The sequence below is a fragment of the Dreissena polymorpha genome, chromosome 14 (assembly GCF_020536995.1).
Source record: "Dreissena polymorpha isolate Duluth1 chromosome 14, UMN_Dpol_1.0, whole genome shotgun sequence".
NCBI lineage: Eukaryota > Metazoa > Mollusca > Bivalvia > Myida > Dreissenidae > Dreissena > Dreissena polymorpha.
In genome coordinates this window covers 50863469-50891177 of record NC_068368.1, presented here as the reverse complement: position 1 = coordinate 50891177, position 27709 = coordinate 50863469, and the positions used below count along the sequence as shown (strand labels likewise).

General features: G+C 34.7%; 1 protein-coding gene across 1 annotated transcript; it reads right to left on the bottom strand.

Annotated features, from left to right (window-relative positions):
• Window positions 1-10816: 10816 nt before the first annotated feature.
• LOC127858206 (toll-like receptor 7) lies at window positions 10817-18020 on the bottom strand. Its single transcript, XM_052395178.1, is given in 2 exon segments — window positions 10817-16314; window positions 17779-18020. A coding segment is annotated over 1 exon segment (2556 nt). The 5' UTR covers window positions 16200-16314; window positions 17779-18020; the 3' UTR covers window positions 10817-13643.
• Between the last annotated feature and the right edge of the window lie 9689 nt (window positions 18021-27709).

The window sequence follows — 27709 nt, the reverse complement described above, 5'->3', positions numbered from 1 at the left end:
ACCATAGCCGATATTGCTAAATGATCGAATGCATATTTGTATACCGAGTCCGCTCTTTTGTGACAAACTATTGACTGGGCGGCATTGGAAATCAGTAGGTCACATTTTGGTATCTTATAGTATATGATGTAAAGAAATGTTTAATGCATTGTTAACGAGAAAGAGAGCCAGGACAAGACCATTTCGTTGATATTTATGTACGTAATCCAGGGTTACCATGAGTACACATGTTAATTGTTAATCTTTCAATGCAACAGCTTTGCGTTGGAACCAAACAGATGCTGGTGGAATTTCTGATCTCTCTTTCTGTTAAAATGGACTCATAACTGTTGTCTGTACAGTGTCTGTAATGTGAGCGTGTGGCTTGGTCGTGTTCTTGGTACTTTTGCTATTCCTGACATATATCGAATCTTTTCTTGTGTGTTTTTTCACGAACTCTCTTGGGTTGCTTTTGCTGACGACCACATACACAATAAAGTTTCCTTTCATTATTGACACAGGCACACTTTGTTAATCGCGATAACATGAAAATGAACGAATCCATACATAATGAATATACTTGTCTCCACAGCAGGACGGAGTTGTAAACACATGATCATATGTTATCTTTGAAATGTTTCGAAATAAAAGAAAACGTCATACAAGATACCACAACGTCATCAAAAATTGACGTATGCAAAGTTGCATTTTTATATCAGTTGTATTTTAAATAAATTACTCAAATTGCTGCTGAAATGTGTGTAGCGTTTCATGTGTAATTGTAGTTACACTGCGCTCAAATGTCGCCGTGCAAAAAAAACGTTTGAAATGCATGTACCTGTTTAAGCAACTACAACATTACACACAATTAGGATTGAACATGTGCACTCCAAAAAGCGATAGAAATGTATTATTAAAAAGTAAAAAGGGTATGTTATCATATTGTTATTTAAAAAAACATGCACGGTGAACCTGTTATTGATAAGTAATGTTCTTTACCATATCGCATGTTTATGTCAAACTTATATAGATACTTTTTATGCTACTTGTTATTTAGTTTGTATGTACATTGTAAAACGTCGTTGAATATATTATTCTTTTTGCACGGCAGGAGGAAGACAATACATAATATATGTGTTTGTATGTTATCTGTCAACAGTAACAAAAAAAAAATCTGCCGATATCTCCTTTCAGGAAAATATTAATACACAAAGCGTAATGCGAGTATTTTGAAAACTGTATTCATTGTATTCGTGTTCAACGCGGATAATAAGGCGCACGTCAAAACATGACTGACATCCGCGTAGCGGCAGTATTCATATAAAGATTGGATGTTAAAATAATACGATGTAACGCCAGCCAAATATGAACATGTTACAATGTTTAATACATAATACACAATCATGTACAGGTATTCATCTCTAACGTGATAGAACATTTCTTGATTTGCAAAACACTGGTGGCAATTTTTTACACAGAGCACACAATAAAATGAAAAATAAAACCATGTGGGTATTTTTTATTGAGTGTGAATGTCCATACTCGTGTTCATGTTCAGTATTTCATTAAAATACAAATGTTATGTAAAAATTCAATCGTTTATAACTTTAAAGACAGTTTAAATGCCTATCAACTTTTTAATTTGTTTACAATACCAAGCTTCTGTTAATAGTATTAGTATTATTACTGTTATTTGGATCATGTTGTGGAAATAAATATCTTCAAGTAACTAATAGAATAATTATTTGCCGCTTGAATAACGCATCCGATGTGAGCTTTGCTACACCACTGGACTTGACAAACATCTCATTTGTTTAGTTTTATAAAAGTTAAAATTGGTACATTTGCAAACATTGAATATTAAGGTCAATACTAGCTGTCAACTGGAAAAGACAAACAAGCAAATTCAATTTTATAATAGTGTTTATGACAGTTGGATTTTTAAAAAACATACGCGCTTTAAAATCACGAAAATGGATTAAATTCTTAGTAAACAAACTGCAGTTTTAACAAAAGGTACGTAAAAATGAGGAACCTGTTTGTATGGGTAAGTCTAGTGGAATTCTAGCATAGCTATTCATACATAACCCCTGCTAAAAAGGGATGAACTTGTCAACTGCTGGCTATGTGAGAAAATGCAATCTAATAGAAATCTATAAACTCTATGGCAAAATTGTATGAACTTAAGCTACCCATTATGTAAAACGGAATATATTAATCGGACTATACTCTATTTATTTGTAAATATTGGTTTTAAAAGTTTTTGTTTTATTGTTTAAGGAATATACACTGTATGTTTTACTAAAAAGGTACCGTAACACTTAAAATGTCATTTTATTTTAACACTGTTGTTGATTCATACAGTTTTTTCTTACATTTCTTAAAATTTCTCATGTATGTAGTATTATTATGTTATAAGAATCAAATTAAAATTAAATAAATCATTTAATAAATAGTGAGCTTACCTTCTATCAAGACAAAGAAATACAAGTATAACTAAATGCGATGTGAAGCTTACAAGACAGGATTTAATTGTTATGAGAAAGACCAAAGAGTATTTAAAATGCAACATAATTCAAAGTAATTTGAATACATATACAGTTACTTCTATGGTACATTAAAATCAATAAATCTTATATATATATATATATATATATATATATATATATATATATATATATATATATATATATATATATATATATATATATATATATCCATGAGTTAAGCTTTGGCGAGATTTTGATGAGTACGTGGGTATACACACATGTTTATATATTATACACTATTTTATGCAATGTAATTAATTTAAATTACATGCAATAGGTATAAGTCTTGAATATTTAAATACTTATTAGTAAATAACAAGATGAGACAATATTTATATTAATTACTGTATTAACAATTCACATAGTCATGTATTTATTCATATGTTTGAACATTTTCAAATGTACACCCAATAAACAACTCAAACTAGAGTGGTTCTTAATTGCGTTTATTTTTCCATCCTTAGGAAAAAAATAAAATATATTTTTAGTCTTTAAGAATAGTATAAATCCTTCTGATTCTCCATGCTTAACATTTTATCTTAACACTAAGGAAAATGTATTTGTATGTAAATTTGTAATGTATACATTTAAGGTAAACATTGACGTCCTTTCACGATCAAGTATCCGAACGAAATGTCTCCCGAAGAAAACGTCAGCGATTCATATCTACTGGACCAAATAAATACGGAAGTAGTAACACTGATGACACCTTTGATGGTGTATCTGAGCGTGGTGATGTTCTTTGGTCTCATAGGCAACATTCTCGTCTGCTTTTACTATGGGCATCAGACAAGGCGCTCCGGTCACGCCGTTTTCATTTGCACCCTTGCCTTATTTGACCTGGCAAACTGTGCATTGTCTATTCCACTTGATTTTGTAGACACGAAGTTTTACTACACTTTTACTAACATTCCTCTCTGCAGGTTTCTCAGTTTTGTCAACCACGTGACCGTTATGGGTAGCGCGTTTACACTTTTGGCGATAGCTGTAGACCGCTTTCGAAGAATATGTCGACCTTTGAAGAAACAATTGGACTTAACTAAATGCAAAATCCTATGTGTTCTTTCATTCGTGCTTGCCTTGGTGTATTCCTGGCCGGCATTAATCTTGTACACATCGATTGAAGTAGATTTGCGTGCGTCAAGTGGTAGAATTGTGAAAGGTCATGACTGCTCGACCACAAAGGTCAAAAGTTACAAACCCTATATCTGGGGTTTTAATGTTGTTTATTTGATTACATTCATTATTGGTACTGGGACTCTCGCCGTGATGTATTCACTCGTTGGAAAGGCTATTTATCAACACAAAAGAAAAGTCCTACGCAATTCCAGAATCAGCTCACAGATATGTCGCACGAAACACACGGATGTACATACAACTCAAACTTCCAGCTTCGACATTAGTGTTGAAAAGAACGAGGCAATTTGTGGTGGGAAGTCGCAAATGAATGAAATGCAGCAAAAAGAAGAAGGTTTGAACAATGTGTCTATTAAATATACCATCATCATGTTAGTTATTGCGGTAGTGTTTATTATCAGCTTTCTACCCTATCTCATTTTAGTGATACTTAACGCATTTCTGGGTATAAAGGATTCGGCTAAAGGAGGTGCTCTTGTTGCATATAAGATTGGTTCGCGCTCTTACTTTCTCATTTCTGCCCTCAATCCAATGATTTACGGATTACTCAATTCACAATTCAGGAAGTATTATAGCTCAAAGCTCGTTCTGTGTAATAGATGCGAAGTCCGGAGAGAAAATGTACAGTCTATCTCTGAAGCAACGGCTTCTACGAATGTATAGGCTTACATGTATGTAACGGCACATACTTATATTGCTTTTGATTACTACAAAAGGAAGCAGTTTAAAATGACTAATGAATTCAGGTAACTTACATTTAAAAACAATATTAAAGCAATAGTCCGAAAGAACATAGTTGAACATATGTTTTCTGGCATTACTTCTAATGAATGTGAAGTATTTTTTTTAAATTGAAAGTGACTGTCTTCTTTTAAGAACTGTATCGTATCTTTTAATACTTATTTTCGAAAATATCGTTATGTACATGCTTTACAGATCATGTTTTTTTCTTATTTTAATGCAACCCAAAGTGATGTTAACGATTTTTGTGTATATTGTTTTTATTTCGATCAGAAATATTCCCGTTAGAGATGGCAGTTAATATTTAATTCCATCTGCATGCTTGACCTGGCCCCGTGTTCACAAAACGATTTTGCAATCGAAATTCGATTTTAACTGACATCGATTTTCATTTTTGCCTATCAACTACAATGGAAATCAATTTTTAATGACAAGCAAAATCGATTTTCGATTGCAAAAAAAGTTTTGTGAACACGAGGCCAGTTGTTACCGTCGTAGTCACTAGTGTGTTGAGCGTCGCGCGTCCTCATTTTGAAATGTCATCTCGTCAACAAATACACCAATTTTAATTAAGTTGAACACGCAGTTAATGGGTTTGTACTTTTGGTGGTAGCTGTAGATTGAGAAAGACATCTATATCAAATACAACATTAAAACTTGGACTAAATGCAATCGAAGTTAGTGTGTGGTTGTTAAAGAATTCATGCAAGTCGCGTGAATAAAGATCTTCAAAAAGCATTATGATACACATTTAAATGATAGTTTATCAACAATTTCGTGTATCTGTGATTTGTTGTTGTGTCCTTAGCCTATTTAATGTATTAAATAGCATGGTAGAGCGACGAGGTCAATAATGCTCTTAATAAAAAACAATGTTTTTCGGGATATGCCTGTAATTTGCCTCATGTAAAACACTAAATGGTTTTGTTTCATTAAAAGAGTGTAATGTAAGCTCGTCATTACTTAGTCTATGCACATGTATGCTGATATGTAAGTTGAACGAATCGAAAGAAAAATGTGACTTCGTAATGTGTTATATGTTATTAAAATAGTTGTAACCGAGCTTCACATATACATATTAAATATTTCATTTATATTTATTTGTCTTTTATAAGAGCGAAGATCGTGGAACTGAATCGTACCTGTATATGCTTCCAATCGCTTTGAGTTTGCCATTATATTTTTGTGATGTGCCTTTACAAAATAGTATATGGTTCGCATGTCACATGAATACCAATACGCACAATGTAACTTGATTTATGTTAGCTAAATTAATAGTTGTAGCGGCATATAGTTATATCTAGTTGCGTTTGCACCAGTATTTGCCCCAACCAATAACATCTTACACAGACAACAGGCATGCAACAATTACAATAGAAAAGGAAAAATCATTACGTCGATTCTGAATAAATCTACGATTTTGTTCAACCAAGTGATTGTGTTTAAGCCGAAATATTATATCAAACCACTTACAAATAGATCGGATCTACGGCAACAAACATAGAAATGTGCGTTCTTCTTTGTTATTGTTATAGACCCATATATAGTACCAGCAGAAATAACTAAGAGTTTTGATCGTGGGGAGTTTTGTGTCTGGTTTTTGGTTAATGCATAGGGTAGTTATATGCAGGTAAATTATTCAACTTTAACATTCAATGCACATACAGTTTCGTTAAATATTTAAAAGCACTGATGTGTCAATGAAGTATTGTTAATATGTCATTGTATTCATATACAGGCCAGGTGTTTGAAGCTGCGCTGATTTGCATGAATGTAACTTCTTAACTTGCTGTTGCTAAAGCTGGAATATTGCATACCTTCAGGTCAATAAATAAATGAAAGAAGGTCGTTAAGATAGGTAATTGTCCAATCACGTGCGTAAAATGATGTGATTAACATCTATATGTAATTGCTATATATTATTCTATTATGTAAAATATGTATTGATATCTCGTTTTAGTCAGATGTATCTGCTGATGTGTAAATGCTACACACGTTCAACGTTTGTTTTGTTTTGCATTGTTGATAAGTAATGATTGATAATTGCGTTATGCATCGTCTCATGGTGATTTACATTTGTGTGTGTTCATTTTGAATTCAATACTGAAAAGATAAATGACCGGACTATTTAAGCAATATTTTAAAGTGTTTGTATACCTCTACGTGTGACCTTGACATTGGTAATGCACATCTGTGTCGTGCTCGCCATACACCGTCTTCCAATAATGAACATTTCATCCAGGTGCTCATTGTCTTATAATCATGAATGCTTATGCAAAGAAATATCAGTATCCTACAATATAAAAACTATAACGACATTTTTCATCACAAAAGGGTATTAAATTGTCTTATATTATTCATCAGTTTATTACCACTGATTTTGTCAGGTTTGTCATGGCAGAAATGATATTCATAAGTGTTAAATAGCATTGTATATGAGTGATTAGAGTAATACGGGTGAGTAGCGTTGTAAAGCAAAGCCCGTCCACAATTCAACGTGATCATACCGTTACAAGCATCCCTAATTTGACAGGTACGTAACTCAACATACTCAGATAAATCAGAAACCTGAGCCGCTCATGATGGTCATACTAAATACACGATCAATTCTTTTAACATGGTGAATACTTACTTAAACGGTTCGGAGAAATTTTACTTTATGAGAGTGATTGCGACGAACTTTTCAACATTAATGTAGATCAAACGAAAATGATTGCATGTATACTCGTGAAAAATTATCAAATTGGGGAGTCAGTTACAATTAATCCATTAACTTCACATCACAAACAATCAACGCGGAAAAAAAGATCCACCCGTACTGACGATTGACAAATAGTATGCTGAATGACCAAACCCGACCAAGCTCGACTAAAAAGGGTATACACGACTTCATCTCGACCTCTTGTCGATAACACACGACCCCCATACGACTCATTGACGACGTCCACTCAACCATCTTTACGATTTCCGCTCGATCATCTCGACCCATACGCGATCTCAGCTCGACCAAGTGGACCTCAGCTCAATCGCCACCAGATCTTCACACGACCCGATCGTGATGGTCGTACTACAGTCGTACAAAGTCGCGAACGGTCGTGTATTGAAACTTTGTCTGAACTTTGAGAATAAAAACTTCAAACATTGTTGTTCACTAATCACTTTAATCATCATGGTGATTGAACAATTACAGTTGTGGGCCAGATGGTTAGAGCTCCAGAGAGACAGGGCCATGGCTGTATTAGAGTTAGAGGAGGAGGAAGCCGCCCAGTATCAGTCGTGTTTTTGCTCTTTCTTGGCATTTGTTGATGTTTACTCGTCCGATTCTAAGAAGGTTATGAGAGACAAGCACGACGTTTTGCACGTGAGTTTTGTTTTAGTGACATTAGCTCGTGTATGGTCGAATAGCAATCGGGAAGTGATCGTGTACGGTCGAGTAGCCGTCGGGTAGCAGTCTAGTAAATCTGTACATCAACTCGAATAGAGGTCGAGTGGATCGTGTTGCGATCTAAAATAACTCGGATAGAGGTCGAGCGGATCGGGTACAGATCGGGTAAAAGATGTCAATCCGATCGCTACACGATTGCTTCACGATCAACTCGATCTTTTACTCGACTAATACACGACGACTTCCCGAGCGCTTCTCGATCCATTTCCTACTCGACCGCTACTCGATATTTTTTGACATGTCAAAAAATATCGGGTAGGAAGCCCGACCAATGCCGACCTACCCGACCGCCCCCGACCACTTATGCCGACCGAACCAGACCAGTACCCGACCGCTTGGTCGGCTTGATCGAGTTGATCTGATCGGCAATGGGAACCCAGCTTAAAGTTAAAACAAACACGCATGTAAACAGTTTTATCTAAAACAGTGTTAGTAGCGCACGTTGCTACGATTGAACCAATTCATTCCGGTGATGTGCTATCACTGATTTCTAACAAATGAAAGTATACGTAAACAAAAATGAATATAAAAATGTACACAATTTGTAAACGCAATTATTATGCATCAACTTCTTTTTTTTAACCCATTTATGCCTAGCGTCTAGAAAAAAGGCCTTGGCAAACAGCGTAGACCCAGATGAGACGCCGCATAATGCGGCGTCTTATCAGGGTCTGCGCTGTTTGCTTAAAGGAATTTCTGTAAAAAATATTCTAAATATAGAAATAAATATACTAGACATCCCTTATTTTGGAAATAAGTTGATCCAATTTAGAAGGATGGGAGAGTCCACTAGACATAAATGGGTTAATGACAGTTGCGCATACAAAGTAAAGATCGTGTCGTACAATTGCTTGCATTTAGAAATATCGACTGTTAGTGTATATTTAATGCTCTGATACTGTAAATATTTAAGTTTAACATATTTATGTGACCATTTTGCATGATACTTAACTTTTCATCGCTGCATGGAGAAGTTTTCGGACGACGCACACTATTTGTACCAACCTCCGTACAGAGATTTGACGGGAAACACCAGGATTACTGGATTAAATTGTATGTGAGAGCAAGGAACGACAACTCGGCGTGAAGAATGACAGTTCATGTGTCAAACACAGTCACATATAGGTAAGAATATAATATAGGTGTGTCAGTTTATTTCAAAATCATAGTTTCTCGTTTACACATCTTTGGTCAATGTATTGGTTTTCATTTACAGTCTTTTGAAACACAGTGCCTTAAATAATTATACAAAACATAATCTTTGCTTATATCCAGAAGCACACATGACCATGCTCACCTTACACTCATTATGATAACACTTCAATTAAAGAGGTTTCTTCTCACAAACACTTAGGTGTTATTCTGACAGAAAATTTAAATTGGTCAACCCATATAAATGATATAAAAGAAAGGTGTTGGAAACGAATTAACGTAATGAGAAAACTTAAATTCAAACTTGATAGACAATCCCTTGAAACTATATACATCTCGTTTATTTATCCAATTCTCGAATTAGTGCCATCCTATTCGACAATTGCACACAGGCCGAAAAATATGAGCTCGAAAAAATTCAACACGAAGCAGCAAGAATTGCTACTGGTACAACAAAACTAGTATCTATCGAAATACTTCAATCAGATATCGGTTGGGAATCTTTAGCATCTAGGCGAAATAAACACAAACCCATTATGTTTTACAAGATGAAAAATTCGCATGTTCCTGATTACCTTGCTAACCTTGTCCCGCTTACATTAGGTCAGTCTGTCCCGTACTCTTTAAGAAATAGAAGCGACATTCAAAACGTCAACTTCCGAACATCATTCTATAAGAACACATTTCTACCCTAAACCATCGCCAGTTTCAATTTCTTGCCAAGTCATATTCAAAATGCACCATCTGTTGTCGCATTTAAAAATATGTTGAATACTAACACTGAACCTTCCAGTAGCCCAAAAATTTTACCATGGGCCGCGAAATCTTCAAATTTTACATACACGTCTTCTCACCAATTGTAGTTCTCTTGCTGCCCATCTTTATAGAAAAAAAAAAATGACTCGCCTAATTGCAATTCTTGTGACAAAATTGAAGACTGCAACCACTTTTTCTTTTATTGTGCTAAGTTCAGTGTAGAACGAGCTCAGCATATAAATAGTGTATCGCAGATATGTTCTCCATCACTATATGCTTTTCTGTTTTGTGATCATTCGCTTTCTGTCCATGAAAATTGTATCATATTTGACCATGTTCAGCGCTTCATAAAATCAACCAAGAGATTCTAGCCGCCATCCATTTTCTTCTCTCTGCCACTCTTCTTCTCCATAAATTTCTGCATGACCGTTTACAACCTCGAAATCAATACTATTTTTCTGTTTATGTTTCCTTTTCCCCCCTCAATTTCTATTTCTTATCCCCTGTAAAATTGCTTTTGTTTCTTTCCACCAATGTTAGTGGACTTGTATATATGTTGCATTCTGTATTATGTTTTTTGGACTTGTAAGTTGCATTTTGCATCTGGTATTGTCAATTTACTACGACGTCATGACATAATATCATGTGTAAATATATTATTTATCGGGAGAGGGCTCCAATAAGGTTCGCCTTTCAGCCCAATCCTATGTCAATGTCATGTAACTTGTGAATATGTTACTATGTCGTAATAAATAAGTTTAAACCAAATAATTATATATGACGCAAAAACACTATAAAACTGAATACAACTACCACCTTTGATTGTGAGGTGATATCCAGTGCATGTGGATCTGAAGAGCAAATCGATCTGAAGAACAAAATCCAGTGTTAAACATTATATATTCTCACATGAAACTATATGTCTTAAAGTATCTTTGTGTTATTTTCTTTTCCCCGGGAAGCATTGTTGTACCTACAAGCCTTGATGAGTTAGTACTTGCAGGTCAACGGCTAAGCAAATGTCTTTTTACATCGACAAGGGAAATAACCAAGGCGATATATCATAGTATTTTATTGGTTAATTTTTAGTATATGCGTTTTATTAGGAATTTTGTTTTCAAACTCATTATGGTCATTCTATACATAGATGGTGACGTCAACACGCTATTGTCAGTAAGACAATATGAGATATGTCTTCTTTTTCGTAAACCGTAACGAAAATCAGTATCCTCGAATTTTAAGGAGTCTTTACGTATATAAATTTATTTGCAAAACATGTATATGGCTTTGAAGGAACAAAACTTTGGAACATTGACAAGACAATGTGTACACAATGCATTATGGTGAAAATTTGTCTAGAAGGTTTAAAACAAATATTTTTATTACAAGCTTTAAATGTACTGAATATAAATCAATAAAACTATTGATGACGAAAGTATCCATTTCCTCTCGCTTCAATGTTCCAAAGTTTTGTTCCTTCAAAGCCATATACATGTTTTGCAAATAAATTTATATACGTAAAGACTCCTTAAAATTCGAGGATACTGATTTCCGTTACGGTTTACGAAAAAGACGACATATCTAAATGGCATGTGAAATATATTATCACGTACATATACCAATGATGTGTAAGCATGAAACACTTGAACATTGAACAAAAGACTACGTGAATAACAATGAATTGTTATATCCAACGTTCATACCTAATATGGAGTGATGCGAATATGTATATACAATAAGCATTGACAGTTTATTATGACGGTGACCACAAATTAAAAAAATATATATACACATACAATAGTAACGGAAAAATAGGACTTAATCATCATCATTTACGCACATATGCTTCTCATTATTAACAGAAAAATGCGATTGACTACTTTCAAACAAATGCGACTGACTACTTTCAGACAAATGCGACAGACTACTTTCAGAAAAATGCGATTGACTACTTTCAGACAAATGCGATTGACTACTTTCAGACAAATGCGACTGACTACTTTCAGACAAATGCGACAGACTACTTGCAGACAAATGCGACTGACTACTTGCAGACAAATGCGACTGACTACTTGCAGACAAATGCGACTGGCTTCTTGCAGACAAATGCGACTGACTACTTGCAGACAAATGCGACTGACTACTTTCAAACAAATGCGACAGACTACTTTCAGTCAAATGCGACTGACTACTTGCAGACAAATGCGACTGACTACTTTCAGACAAATGCGACAGACTACTTGCAGACAAATGCGACTGACTACTTGCAGACAAATGCGACTGACTACTTGCAGACAAATGCGACTGACTACTTTCAAACAAATGCGACTGACTACTTTCAAACAAATGCGACTGACTACTTGCAGACAAATGCGACTGACTACTTGCAGACAAATGCGACTGACTACTTGCAGACAAATGCGACTAACTACTTGCTGACAAATGCGACTGACTTCTTACGGACAAATACGACAGACTACTTGCAGACAAATGCGACTGACTACTTGCAGACAAACGCGACTGACTACTTGCAGACTAATGCGATTGACTACTTTCAGACAAATGCGACTGACTACTTGCAGACAAATGAGACTGACTACTTGCAGACAAATGCGATTGACTACTTTCAGACAAATTCGACTGACTACTTGCAGACAAATGCGACTGACTACTTGCAGACAAATGCGACTGACTACTTGCAGACAAATACGACTCACTATTTACTAACAATTATACATGCACATATGAATGGTTCACTGACAGCTGTCACCGATGCAAAATCGACCATATTTGTTACCACATGCAGGAGCCTTTTATATGACCAAGGTGTACTCATGAACTTTTATTACAGGCAATATATACATAACAATATTACTTACCTATTGAAAATATCAGGTTCTTACCATTATTTGGAGGTCTATAAAAGTTATATGCATGTGTTCCTATTTTTCAATATACAAAACACCTTCAGCTTTAATATGTTTAGAAAAAATGATTGACCTGTCATTTGCAATATCCCACAGATTTTAAACAACAATATGTTTCATGACAAAAACACGAATACACGAACATTCTTAAAATGAAATGAAAAAAATTGTATAAACATTAAAATCTTTATGCAATATTGACAACTATGAAAGTTTGTTTTGATAATTTATTAAATTCCTTACAGGTTGGTAGTCATATAAAAATGTGTTATTTTCAAAATAAGTAATTCTTTTAAATTCCTGATTTGACGTAAGATGTATTAAGCTTTTAAAAAGGGATAAATGTGATACTGTTTATGTCAATATTGTTAATTTGATTATGCGAAAAATTGGTTGTTTATGTTTAAAATGTCATGTGACGTATTTTAATAACAGTTTTAATAATAAAAATCATATGATCATAATCATTTTAGCATCAATGCTATCGTTTGAGTTTATCGGTTGTATAAACAGTTTTAAAGACCTGTGAAGACATTATATTTACCCATGTTAATACCAAATATGCCATTCGTATAAACATGTCTTTATATTTACATAACATATCAAGAGCGCAAATAAATATATGTTACCAATAAACGGCGGCCTTAAACAACCGTGAAGAAAATACAAGCAGTCAAATTATAAGTGTAAGTAGACTACACATGCAACACACATATCTTCAATATAACAGCGATTTTACTCCAGAACAACAAAAACAAACGACATGGCTTTTTACAATATGTATATGTCATCCCGTACGCCCACAAACCTTCATAAAAGTACCCTTATTAATCATAGACATACTATGTTTTACGTGATTTGAAGTCAACAAACGAACTTTATTAACAAGTTGACCTGAATAAAAACTGTTGTTGTGGGAAGCTATTGATAAGTTATGAATTTCAGTGTCTGCACATTCTATTCATCTTCCTTACAACTTAGTTCTGAGTCCTTCGAATAAGAACCGGAGTAGTCGGGCTTTTGTAGTGAGGTTAAATTCGCCGGGTTTCCAAGTATAGACGTCAGTTCCTCTATCAACAATCGCTGCCGTATGCTGTTCTCATTGTCGTTCCATCTAACACTTGTCTTCTTGGTCAAGAGCACGCACCAAGATTTATTTGCGAGTTCCATCTCCGTATTGTTCATAACGACAACAAATATATTCCTTTTACCCTTGGATTCAATCTTCCTCATCAGAGCTATATCGACTTGGAAAGTACACCAGGCATCCTTCATTAGACTGTTTGAGAAAACTACGACCACAGACTTGGAAATGTCCATAGCATCAAAATAGTTGTCCGCTTTTGATCCGCCTATAGCACCATCTTTGTTTGAAGTGTGCACAGTGTAACCTAGCTTGTCTTCCACCAGCGGCACCAACAAATTATCTACAAAGGGACCATCGGCATCGCTGTTGATCACGTATGCGTCATACAGAAATCTTGGTCGCCGTGGCCTGGCAAACGGCTGGCGCTCGGGATCTCTTTCTTGGCCATTCTTCTTAAAGCGTTTCTTAAAACGGTACCAGTAGTATTGGAGGTACCATCTGTTCCAGAATGCAACAACGACTAAAACGATTATCACAAAAGATGAACATCCTGTTGCTATATAACCTGGCAGTAACGGATTTGGGGGCCTGCATTCTTTCTCAGTCATGTGATAGTTCGTAAGTAATCGAAGATGCATTTCAGGAGGGGTACTGCAAAAGTATTTAATAGGCCAGTTGACAAGTTGAACATTTTGTACTCGACCAGAGGCGCTTATCTGGTCTCTAAACCAACGGGATACGTCGTTACAACCGCAGTCGAACAGGTTGCTTGAAATATCTAATGATTTTAGAGATTTCATGATTGTTGAGGGCAGTATATCTTTGCTTTTGAATGTTATTTTATTTGAAGAAGCTGATATGTATTTGATCTTTGTTGTGAAATTATGATAGGAGATTGTCTGTAATGACGAAAGCGCGTTTTTATCAATAATCAGGACTTCGAGATGCTTCAGTTTCTTAACGACGTCGATTGGGAAGTTCCTCAGGCCGAAACGCTTCATCACAAGACGTTTTAATTGTGTCAAAGGTTCAAGTATTCTTGCAAGCAATGTTTCATTGATCGTCCCTATGTAGTTATCCGAAATGTTCAACAGTGTGAGGTTCGGGCAACAATGAAACAATTCCCGCAGGTCACTGCGGTCAAAAGTCAAGAAATTACCTTTGATGTCGATTTTTTTCAGTCGAGCAAGTTTTAAAGCAGGCGGTTCAAACACCTGGATTCCGCGCAACTGCGAATCAATGTGAAGATACCGCAAGTTACTGAACGCTGCAAAACTGTCGTTAGATATTGTGCTGATAGAGTTTTTACTCAGCCTGAGTTCATAAAGATTTGGGAAGCAAAACAACTGGTTATTTTTCAGGGTGATAATATGGTTGTAGCTGAGATCTATAACTTTTACCGATGTGAAATTCTCCCTGCTTGCGTTTGGACACATAATTGGTGGAAAAGGAACGAACTCGTTTCGACTTAAATCAATTGTCCGAATCTTGCTTGGGTATCGTCCAAACGGATCAATTGAAAAGTTTTGAATTGTCAACCAGTTGCCTCGCATATTCAAATCAGTCAATGAACCTAACGTTTCTATGTCTGAGACATTGAACGATTGAAGGTTGTTATAACTCAGGTCAAGTGTGCTCAATTGTTTTAAACAATAAAGCCAGGTAGAGTTAAAACTTCTAATATAGTTTCTACTAAGTTTTAAGTCCGTCAGATTTGGGAAATAATCCTCTCCGTCCGAACATAATCCCGGATTATCCAATCTATTTTGGCTAAGGTCAAGATGACGGAGGGCTGGAAAAACAGTAAAATTATCAAACCTTCGGATAAAGTTTTCGGAAACTTTTAGCATTTCCAGTTCAGAAAACACGTGAAGTCTTGAAAAGTTTAAAGTAGTGAATTAGTTTCGACTAAATTTTAGTGCGATTATTTTAGAAAAGTTTCCACTGATAAATTCCGGGTCTTGAAGTTGTGCAACCCTCATTCCCTGAAGTGCAATTTGTAAGTTCTGTGTGCCTTGCCTCAGGACTACCGCAATGGCAATGAAGAGTTCCGTCGTATTTTGTACCTCGTTGTCCGAGAAAGACAGTTCTTCTAAATCACTCCAGTTCTCAAACAAATCTGGGTGAGTGTAAACTATTTCATTGTCTTTAAAATGCACCTGTTTGATATGCATAAGGGGCGGAAAATTGCTAGAAGAAAGATTAGTGAATAGAAATCCTTCCAAATGAAGTTTATCGACATCATCGGGTAGTTGTTCGAAATAAATGGTATGACGAATATTGTCTCCATTACAAAAGACGCTTGTTGTTTTGTTCTTTGATAAACATTCACAGATCTCTGATCCCGGACAAGGACGTCTTGAACGAGCGTGGGTCAAAATGATCAGCATGAGAACCAAACTGCACATAATAGCATGTTTCGTCATGTTGTAGTGAAAATCCGTTCGACAGATGCTTTAACCCAGTCGAGTAAGCATTCACTTGGATAGATACAATGTCTTTTGAAGCGTCTTGTCAAGACAAGAGGGCTGGATAGTCTCTCTGAAATGGGAAAATATGTCTTCACAAATCTATCGGTCATTGAATTAGTGTTTGAGGATGAGCAGTACAGTCAGAGTATTCGAGCGTTTGTTTCGTTTAACGATAATGTTAATAGTCGCATTTTATTGCCGGGTTTTTGTCCGCGAATAATTAAGAACAAAGAAGTTTTTAAAAAATTCCGGAAGTGAATTTAACAAGGAAATGTTGTTTTATTTCCTGTATTGATATTAATAAAAATATCTGTGTGCTTTTTAATCAATGTGTTATTTTTATGTGAAATCCGGATTTTATTCTTGCCTGAACAGTATATAATTCACGGACCCGTTTAACTGAATGGCACAATCAAAGTTCTGTACAAAGATAAGAGAATCAAAAATGTACATAATACAATAAGCGCGCACATTGGTGATTTTCTGATTTCAGTTAATTTACTCATTAAAAGTAACGATTAATATTGTTGCACTAAATGTCGTTCCATTAAACAGTTTAATCGTTAACACGTATTTTCAAAGCACAAACACACAGTTGAAGTTAAGTTTCACCAGTCGGAGAGATACATGTTGCTCCCAGGCGGTCCTCTATTTATCGCCAGGAATTTATTGACAAACAATGAGACTCTAACAATAAATGAGCCATGCTCTATGATAAAGGGGTTAAATGTATATGCGTAACGTGTCGTCCCAGATCGGCCTGTGCAGCCCGCATAGGCTAATCAGGGACGAACCTTTCCGCTGTGATGATATTTTTCGTTTCAAGAAAGTCTCTTTTTTGCAAAATCCAGTTAAGGCGTAAAGTGTCGTCCCTGATTAGCCTATGCGGACTGCAAATGAATGGCAAGCTTAACTGTATTTGACATTTGAACACTACAAAAATTACGATACCCTGGCATAAACACGTAAGCCCCTGGGATCCTATTAATATCTTGTAAGACGTTAACAAGTAATGTGTTATTCTGTATATGGTGGCATGACATAAATAGAATCTATAGCCAAATGAAATGTCAATATTAATATATTATGATTCGTGTAAATTTTTGAGTGTCAGGTAAGTTAGTAAGTTTGTTAAGTCAGTGAACCCAATATTGTACGGAATTATATAAACTTAATTTGTTGTTTTGCGTTATGTTACGAAACATGCGGATGTGCTTAGAACGATTATTTTTGTGTTGTTTTATTAAATGTAGTTATTATAATAATAGGCGAATCATGAGTACAAAAGAAACTTTACAATGAATCCATGTCTTCTTAAATTGTTCATATAAACTAGAAATTCCGGTTAATAAGTTCCGTAAAGAAAATAACACATACACAGCATGCGTTTTTGTACAAGACAGTGCTGATTAAAATTAAACACTGATTGTTAGACGGCGTAAGAACTTATTAATTTGTATCGCCAGTCTGATGGTATAATTTAACCAAATATCAAATCAATCATAATGTTTAAAACAATCTTCTAGTTACATACCTTGAGTCAAATCCGAATCGAACGCAAGTCCGCTTCCAAGTACATAATCATGTGGTTAACTAAAGGTTGAAGATTTAAAATAACAAGATAAAACATCCGCCAATCCTAATGTTTCTTTTAACTTCCCCGTTCAACACCTGTGACATCGCACTAAGATACGCGGTTTCATTAAATATTGTCCGGCATAAACGAAAGTCTGTCAGAAAGCCCGACGATGAAGAACGATTACTGCGTTCTGTCGTTATCGAAAACCTGAAAATACAACAGAACTGCATAAACTTTGAGCGAGATCATCTCAAAGCGGAAATAAACAATACCATTGTACATTAGTCGCAAAATTTTCTCTTTTCAATGATAAAGAAACAGGACGAAAATCTAGATGAAACCTTAAACTTATTAATAATAAGTCAATGAATAATTCCTAAATGGACGTTGCAGGCCGACCCAGCAGCTTGATGACTGTCTTCCAGGAAGCACGCGGCAATAGAGCGTGGCATACCGGTAGCTGCGAAACACTATGCATATACGGTGTTCCGGTGTGACATGACAGTGCAACAACAAACAACAGCAGCGGTAGCTTGGAACGTTCAAGGACTTACATTTACCCAACTTAATTATGAAGACTTCGTAAACTATATTCGTAAATTTGATATTATTGTGTTGGTGAACACAAAGGCTTTATATAAACTCAGCTTGCTATGATATTGTCGTCTATAAATTATGCTTTTTGAACAGGAAACTAATGAAATTACAAGTTTCTAGCGTCCTTAATAACTTGTTAATCCACGAAGAAAACTCATCGTATAACACGTTTGAATCTTACTTAGAATGGCCAGATTATTGCCCATAATTATTTAATATTTATTTTATAATACACAATATCGAGAAGTAATAATAAATCGATTACAACACGCTTTATCTGGTTGAGCGGCATGCCTGCCTGCCTGACAGCCCGCTCGCCTGCTGGTCTGTCTCGTCTGTCTGTCTTTCTGTCTGTCTGTCTGTCTGTCTGTCTGTCTGTCTGTCTCTCTGTCTCTCTGTCTTGTCTGTCTATCTGTCTGTCTGTCTTGTCTGTCTTGTCTGTCTTGTCTGTCTAGTCTGTCTGAATGTCTGTCTGTCTGTCTGTCTGTCTGACTGTCTGTTTGTCTGTCCTGTCTACCTGTCTGTCAGTCAGTCTGTCTGTCTGTCTGTCTGTCTGTCTGTCTGTCTGTCTGTCTGTCTGTCTGTCTGTCTGTCTGTCTGTCTGTCTGTCTGTCTGTCTCTCTGTCTGTCTGTCTGTCTGCCTTCCTGTTTGTCTGTCTGTCTGTCTGTCTGTCTGTCTGTCTGTCTGTCTGTCTGTCAGTCTGTCAGTCTGTTAGTCTGTCAGTCTGTCAGTCTGTCAGTCTGTCAGTCTGTCTGTCTGTCTGTCTGTCTGTCTGTCTGTCTGTCGGTGTGTCTGTCTGTGTGTTTGTGTTGTCTGTCTGTCTGTCTGTCTGCCTTCCTGCCTGCCTGCCTTCCAGTCTGTCTATCTGTCTGTCTGCCTGTCTGCCTGTCCCGGAGACAAGTAATTTCACATAAATTTACGATATTTCATACTCAAAACTAAAAATAGCAAAATGCATAAAATGAAGTTAGTTTTCATTACCGGTAGCGTAGAATAAAACAGCATATAAATCATGTAATTATCATCAATAATACATATTGCATATGTTAAAATGGATTTTTTCACAATTAAACAAATTTATAGTTTTAAAAAGAATAGCCACAGACACCAACGAAAAGTTTTGCATTTTATTCAAACAAAAACAATATTAAATGCTAGTTAAATAAAAATCATCAATCAAAATCGAAGAAAAAAATAATGCAATTGTAAAGCTAATGTAGTAAAAAAAGTGCATTAACGACACAGCGTTTTAACTAATAATATAAGGTATTTGTACATAACATCTGCACACAAACTTCGCGATGTTCATCTAAAAAAAAGTTTCATTAGGTAAGATATAAATAGCCTTTTTTGATTTTCCAGATTATGGAATTTACTTTATTTGTTAGTCGTTAGATTACCTAGACTGAAGGTCGTGTAGTTTAGCAAGATCGTGACTGTATAATGTGAATCACTCTAATCTGCCTTTGAATCACTTTATTTCCTTGCGATTATTATGATACTTATGAAAACCAATGGACACAATTGAACATCATATCAAGACGACGAGTCGCGTGCAACAACCATATCACTTGCTTAAAGGTCATGGTCACCTTGGACAAATAGAGGTATACTTATTATATAGATGTAGTGAAATGTAGATTTCTTTTCCCGGTTCATTATTTTATTCCGCGTGGTAATATTTCATAATAAATTGGCAGATATTATCATCATATCTTGACGACGTGCCATGTACTAACATCCCGCTTTTGAAAAGGCCAAATCAAAGGTTACTTTGTGCATATTACTGATATAGAGTAAAAGTTTATGTTCGAGTACAAACTTTTTTCGCGCAATACGTGATTCCGAACAATTTTTTTTTATAATTTGAAAATAGTTTATAAGTTTAGGTTCATAATAAGAAATAAAAAACCTAAATTTAAAAAATAATTAAAAATAACAACGGGAATCTTACTTTCCCATGTGGCTTGCCTATCATCAAGTGGTTGGTTATAAAGGTAGGAATTTGATCCAGCTATATTGGTTCCAGTCAAATCTCTGGGCGGATGTTTGATTTCGAGTATTTATTTAATCTTATTTTTCATTTGGCACTGTAAACCACACATAACAAGACTATTGCAAAGCAATATATATGTCCCCTACCGCCTCCACCATTGTCAGAATTTGTTAATATGTTTTTTTATAAATATTTGTTGCCATAGCAACCAGAATTCTTGACATAGGAACAAAATGAAAAGACGTGCATAATCTCCATATTGCCATCTGACCATGTTTCAAGTTTCATGAAAAAAATATGAAGAACTTTTAAAGTTATCGCAGGATCCAAAAAAGTGTGACAGACAGACTCACAGACAGACTCACAGACAGACGCACAGAGCGCGAACCATAAGTCCCCTCCGGTGAAACCGGTCGGGGACAAAAATCAGCTTAGTAGAATACAGCATTTCAAGACCAGGGCGGATTTCGATTGTCTCTACAATGAGAACCGTAAACCGTTACGGTTAACAACTGCAAGGACGCCGGTGTAACAACAGCTAGAATGTTACATACATTGTATTTTCTTCTCCATAATTTTTACGCTATGATGTCTTCATTATGATATATTTTCATATAATGTCTTACACACAATGCTCATTCAGTGTCTTGTAAGGTAAGTGGAGACATCCGCGACCTATGGATACATCTCTATTGATTGATTTTTTTATATGTTCAAAGGTCTGAAACGTACCAATTATAGAACAAGAGTTTCTTGGGAAATTTATAATTTAATACCAATGCACAACAAAACGAATTAGCAAACATCATAAATAAACTATAGAAATATGAAATAACTAAATGCAAAATAACATTTCATAGAAAGATATTTTGTTAATCACAAAATATTGAAATATTAAAATTCGCCAATGACAGTAAAATTAAGAAAATAATACAATTGTTTGTATAAGAAGCGATCACTATCTGTTGAAAGTGTGTATTATATGGGTAAGGAAGTAAGATTGGGATATACTTTTCTTAAAGGTAACACGGCTTTGAGAAAATGTGTGCAATAATATGTCTAATTAGATATAAATATGGTTTACACACAAACAATGAACGTAACAACAATCATTTTCAAACACCTGTAAACACAAAACAATATTATATATGTGACAAAATGAATATCCATTAACCATATGGAGGGTGCATGTATTTGATTATTACATATTATTCATGAATAACACCTTAAAAATACAAACCAGGGCATACATAATTTACATTTAGGTACTTTTTACACAAAGTGATTGAAAGACATATTATAAACGTGAATAAAAACCACAGGGTTGACCATTTTGAGATTTACCTAATTCAGTTGATTACTAATGTCCTCAATAATACATGCAATAAAGGTTGCCCACAAGCTTAGACAGATAACAAATATAAAGAAAACAATGGATACATTTATAATGTTCACATAAATTAACAATACAAATAATTCCAGCATACTAATTTCACATCGTTTGGAATACAAGTGTATGCAATGTCAATAACATTATTTACACTGAATTAACAAACAAATTTTATCAAAAGACACAGATTTTGGCTTCCAGTTCCTAACATGAATATAACAAATAAAACTGAGACATAAAATGAAATTTATATGTAACCCTTATTTTTTTTTTTTTTAAACTTTGTCATGAACTCTATACTTTATTTGTTCTTTCCAAAACAAACAAACTGGTAAGAATACAATATTTCCTCAATATGTTTTACTCCTATCAAAATGTATTAATTTTTACATCGGTAGAAAGATAATATTCCCTCAATATAATATGAGTCCTGTTCTGAGAAAACTGGGCATAATGAATGTGCGTAATGTGTCGTCCCAGATTAGCCTGTGCAGTCAACACAGGCTAATTAGGAACGACAATTTCCACCTAAATTGGATTTTTGCTAAGAAGAGACTTCATTTAACGAAAAATGTCATAAAAGAGGAAAATGTCGTCCCTGATTAGGACTACACAGGCTAATCTTGGACGACACTTTACGCATATGCATTATGTCCAGTTTTCTCAGAACGCGACATATATGTTTAATCCATTTGCATTAACTTAAGACAGGTACTGCACACTTAACTCAGGACCTGACTCATTCTTACACCTCATAAGTTAAGTCAAGTGTTCCATTGCTTCCAATTAAAGTGAATCTAATTATTTATTAAAGGGGCCTTTTCACAGATTTTGGCATTTTTTAACTTATTCATTAAATGCTTTATATTGATAAATGTAAACATTGGATCGTAAAAGCTCCAGTAAAAAATCAAGAATAAAATTAAAAAAAGGAAAAGAACATAGCCCGGAGCAGGTTTCGAACCAGTGACCCCTGGAGTCCTGCCAGAGTCCTGAAGTAAAAACGCTTTAGCCTACTGAGCTATTCCGCCGAATACACATACTTGACGTATGTTATACCTTATATAAGCAATCTTCGTAGTTTCACAAAATTTAACGACAAAAACAGAACTCTCCAAATTATTCAATCGTTTCGCGTTGCAACGCTTTATAATTTTTAGGTTTTAAAATCGTCAAAAGATGCATATAATGGCTATATTAGACCATGGTAAATGTTCCGTATTACTGTTTCCTCACAAATATCTTAACTAAAACGAAAATGTGCGAATCTGAAACAACTTTTTTCAATTTTGTCAATTTACCAAAGCGTGAAAAGATCCCTTTAAACCAAAATACCCCTAATAAAATTACAAAACTCTTTCTTCGTAAACACCTGCTTACTTACAAGGAACTTTATACTCATTTGTTTTGCTTTGGAAAAATAAAACAATAACTGGTTTAATAATGAATGAATTCACATTATCTACTTATGTGGATCAAGCCAAATGATTACCCAATATAAACATTATTGTAAAAATGAAATAACAAGTGATATCCAACCTTATATATGGAAGTTTTATGTAAGCAAAGAGACATGTACCACTGAATGGTAATTGTTTGGAATATTCTTCAAATGATAAACGATAAATCTTTTTTTAGTGTTAACATCTTTCGCAAAATGAGTTAACATATAAACTGTAGAACAAGGGTTGTAATGCATGTGTAGGCCAAGGGACACATCTTTCATAAACAACAACCACAAGGCGTAATGTTATTAAAATGGCATTAAAACATGTGTTCTAAAGAAATAGATGTGAAACATGGAAATTCTTTACAATAAATTATTATTTTACAGAATATTTGAACCAAACATTGTGCATGTGGTTCTTTAACCCATTTATGCCTAGCGTCTAGAAAAAAGGCCTTGGCAAACAGCGTAGACCCAGATGAGACGCCGCACGATGCGGCGGCTCATCAGCATCTGCGCTGTTTGCTTAAAGGAATTTATGTAAGAAATATTCGAATTATAGAAATTAATGTACTAGACATCCCTAATTTTGGAAATAAATTGATCCAATTTAGAAGGATTGGAGAGTCCACTAGGCATAAATGGGTTAATATAAGCTACAATTGCATGACAGAGACAGGTTTATGGATAAGTAAAACATTTACTTCATTGGTGCAATATTTTACTGAATAAATATTCTGTTCTGTCACCTACTGTTTTATTTACTTGCACATTTCTTTGAATCACTGAAAATGTTCTGTTACCCCATAATTTTAAAATATAAAACCTCAATGTACAGGACAGTGCTTGGCATATTAATAAATATAAAAACATCACACGGACTTCATATACATACAGAGCAAATTATCCTATATAACATTAAATGCATGCATTATTTACAGCAAATATTAGTGAACAAATAAATATAATCATGAAAACATTTATACTTTATAAATATTTTTCTCACTACATTTCAGTTCATTTATAATATTTAAACAAGAACTGTCTGAAGATTACCATTTTTAAAGCGAGTATGCACGATTTTAATATGTGTTAAATTGTAATATATTGAAAAATTTGTTACAATAACACAAAATAGGCAAGACAAATTAAACATTTGAACCGAATTTCATTAAATGCAGCAGATGTCTTATTTCAATGAACATATGATATTTAAAAAAGGAAGTTTACTTTAACCTTTGACATAAAATTGAAGTAGCTTTGCAGGAAATGGTACAACAAGTTTAACATAGTTCTCCAACCGGCACTCAAACTTCATCAAGTCAATACATGTATATGAAATAGAAAGTCACATTCGAATTTTCGATAATATAAATGATAGAATTTATCTCTGAATATTACTATATAAGTTCCTGCAGCTGCAACTGCCGCTTTCGTTATTTCTAGTTTTGAACTAGATTGGACATAATATTATCAATATAGTAAGTTCGTATGTTTTAAAATTGTATTTCGCTTCATTAACAACGATCTGTACGAGATTTATTACGTATGAAATTATTGTCTTGAGATCGCGGAATTACAGTTTTGTAATTTATAACTAACATCATATTTAAAATAAAAATTTAATTTGTCTGAATTTGTTTATTTATTTAGATTAAATAATTAGAATTCGTATTCTTATTATAGTCTAAAACATGCACTTAAACATAATTATGTTTATGATTTTTGAGAGAGTGTTATTCAACAACTAAATGTTGGGTAGCACATTTGGGAACATTTGGCAACACCAATCTCAAATTTTCAAACATGTTTTAAATAAGTGACTTGTCAAATACGGTTTATTATGGAATTTGATGCAAAACTCTCATACAAACATTTGTAAAGAACCGACTGGAACAAGTGCATGTGTAATGGTTACACTCTCAGATGCTTAATGAATGGAAACTTCACTAAGCGAACATACATGTGATCAAGAATTTTGTTCAAACTTTTTATCTTTATACGTACTTCATACCATGCTCTATGTTCGGATTGTTATCCAGGGGAATGTACTCAATGTTTTCCCATTTTGAACAACTCCTGATCAGTTACGTGTCGCACATTTTCACTATTATGGGTCCGTGTCTTTTTTTTATTGATTTATTTCGGTATGGAATACACACATGTATAATACAGAATCGCAAAACACATGAGAATATATAAACCATGACATGCACACCAAACACCTAGGATAACACAAAAAAGAGCGACTCTTATTTCCATTGCGGTCCTTTGTGCTGGTGGCATGACATAGAGAGCTTTTTACTAACAGAGAGTAGCTTTTAAACATTAACCTTATAATAAAGTTTATATTAGTACACATAGTTAAATGGAATGATATCACAGATAAATGGCCTAATTATATTATCACAGTACAAATCTATATTTGGCATATTGTATTCAAAGTAGGGAATATACTATAAACGAATATAAAATATATTTAAGGATTTCAAAAAAGCTAGAAAATACTTGGAATTAAGACACAAACTTACACATTACGCAATGTCCTTAAAATCTAATAAAAAGTAATTTAATATCAACTAAAGAAAAGCTGATAAAAACAATATCACAACTTCAGCAATTATAAAAAAACCATCAAATGACTAGATTTAGATGAACTGATTAAAAATATTCCTATACCGAAACAATAATGATACATAGATAATAATGATATAAAAATGAGAAAATTATAAACTGTCCATCAGGTACTTCTTAACTGCTATTTTGAATGAAGGTAACCTTTCAATACTGGATATGTCAGCTGGTAGGCTGTTCCACAAGGAGCAACCAAGAGAGCAGAAGGACTTGGAGCCAAAACCTTTGACCTTTGGAATTGCAAAAGCACCCCTACTACATGACCTTGTCTTATGTGAATGAACAGAATCCTGGGGGATAAACGACTCTTCCATATAATCAGGAGCTAAACCATTTTTGACCTTGAAAACATGACAAAGGATAATCTGTTCAACACGTTTGCTGACAGGTAAGCAATTAAGAGAGCGGAAGTGTTGTGGACCAACATGTGACCTGGCGTCAAGATTAATAACAAACCTAATTAGCTTATTTTGAGTAACCTGTAGCTTGTGTTTAAGCAACTGAGTTAGACCGGGGTACCATATTGAACAGCAATAATCAAAGTGACATTGAATCAAGGACATAATAAGGAGTTTCTTAGTGTGTTGGGTAAGGAAGTCCTTTTTACGATACAAGTATTTCAACCGGACATTAGCCTTCTGCAAAACAGACCGAGCCATAGTATCAAAAGACAGAGTCTATGTTTAGACCCAAATAAGATTGACTCAGTCTTACCTATATGTAGTGATAATTTATTATTTATTATCAACTAGCCATTGGCTAACAAGACTCAAATCTTCTTGAAGGGCATGTTAAATGACAGACTTACATTTACCTGAAACTAAAATTCCTGAATCATCTGCATATAATAATAACTTGTTTTTTAACACAGCTGACATGTCATTTAAATATATCAAAAACAGAAGAGGACCTAGGATTGACCCTTGTGGAACCCCGCAAGAAATACCAGCAGTTGATGAATAGTTGCCTGAGATATCAACAAGCTGCTGTCTATCAGAAAGATATGAAAGAAAGTGTCGAACACTGCTCGTATTATGGGTCCAGTTGAACTGCAAAGCTATTGTTTTTTTTAAAGACAATACTTCTATAAAATAACATTAAGATTTTTCTATGGATTCTCAGACAAAAATTCGCTTAACCCATTTATGCCTGGCGTCTAGAAAAAAGGCCTTGGCAAAACAGCGTGGACCCATATGAGACGCCGCATGATGCGGCGTCTCATCAGGGTCTGCGCTGTTTGCTGAAAGGAATTTCTGTAAGAAATATTCTAAATATAGAAATAAATATACTAGACATCCCGTATTTTGGAAATAACTTGATCCAATTTAGAAGGATGGGAGAGTCCACCATGCATAAATGGGTTAATAACAAGCTATTTCGTTGAATCGATATCACCCACCTTCTCATTAATATCTATCCACATATGAAGTTTCATGTTGAAATCTTGTATAGTTTCTGAGATATAGCCCTAACAAATTTGTGAAACACGGACATACGGACAGACTGACTGACGGAAGAACTGACAGACTGACGGATGGACAGACGGACAACGCTAAAACTATATCCCTCGCCTCTGCCGGGGGATACGAATTTAATAATAATAATACTTGTATTACATTCTTTCTTTATTTAAAATTAAGATAACATGTCTTATTGAATGCATATACGTTCATCTAATTGAATAAATTAATGTACGAGTCTCCGTTGCAACGCGGTGTCGTTGTAAACGCAATATAAGATATGAGCCTCGCTCTGTGAGAAGGGGGTTTAATGCATGTGCGTAAAGTCACGTCCCAGATTAGCCTGTGCAGTCCGCACAGG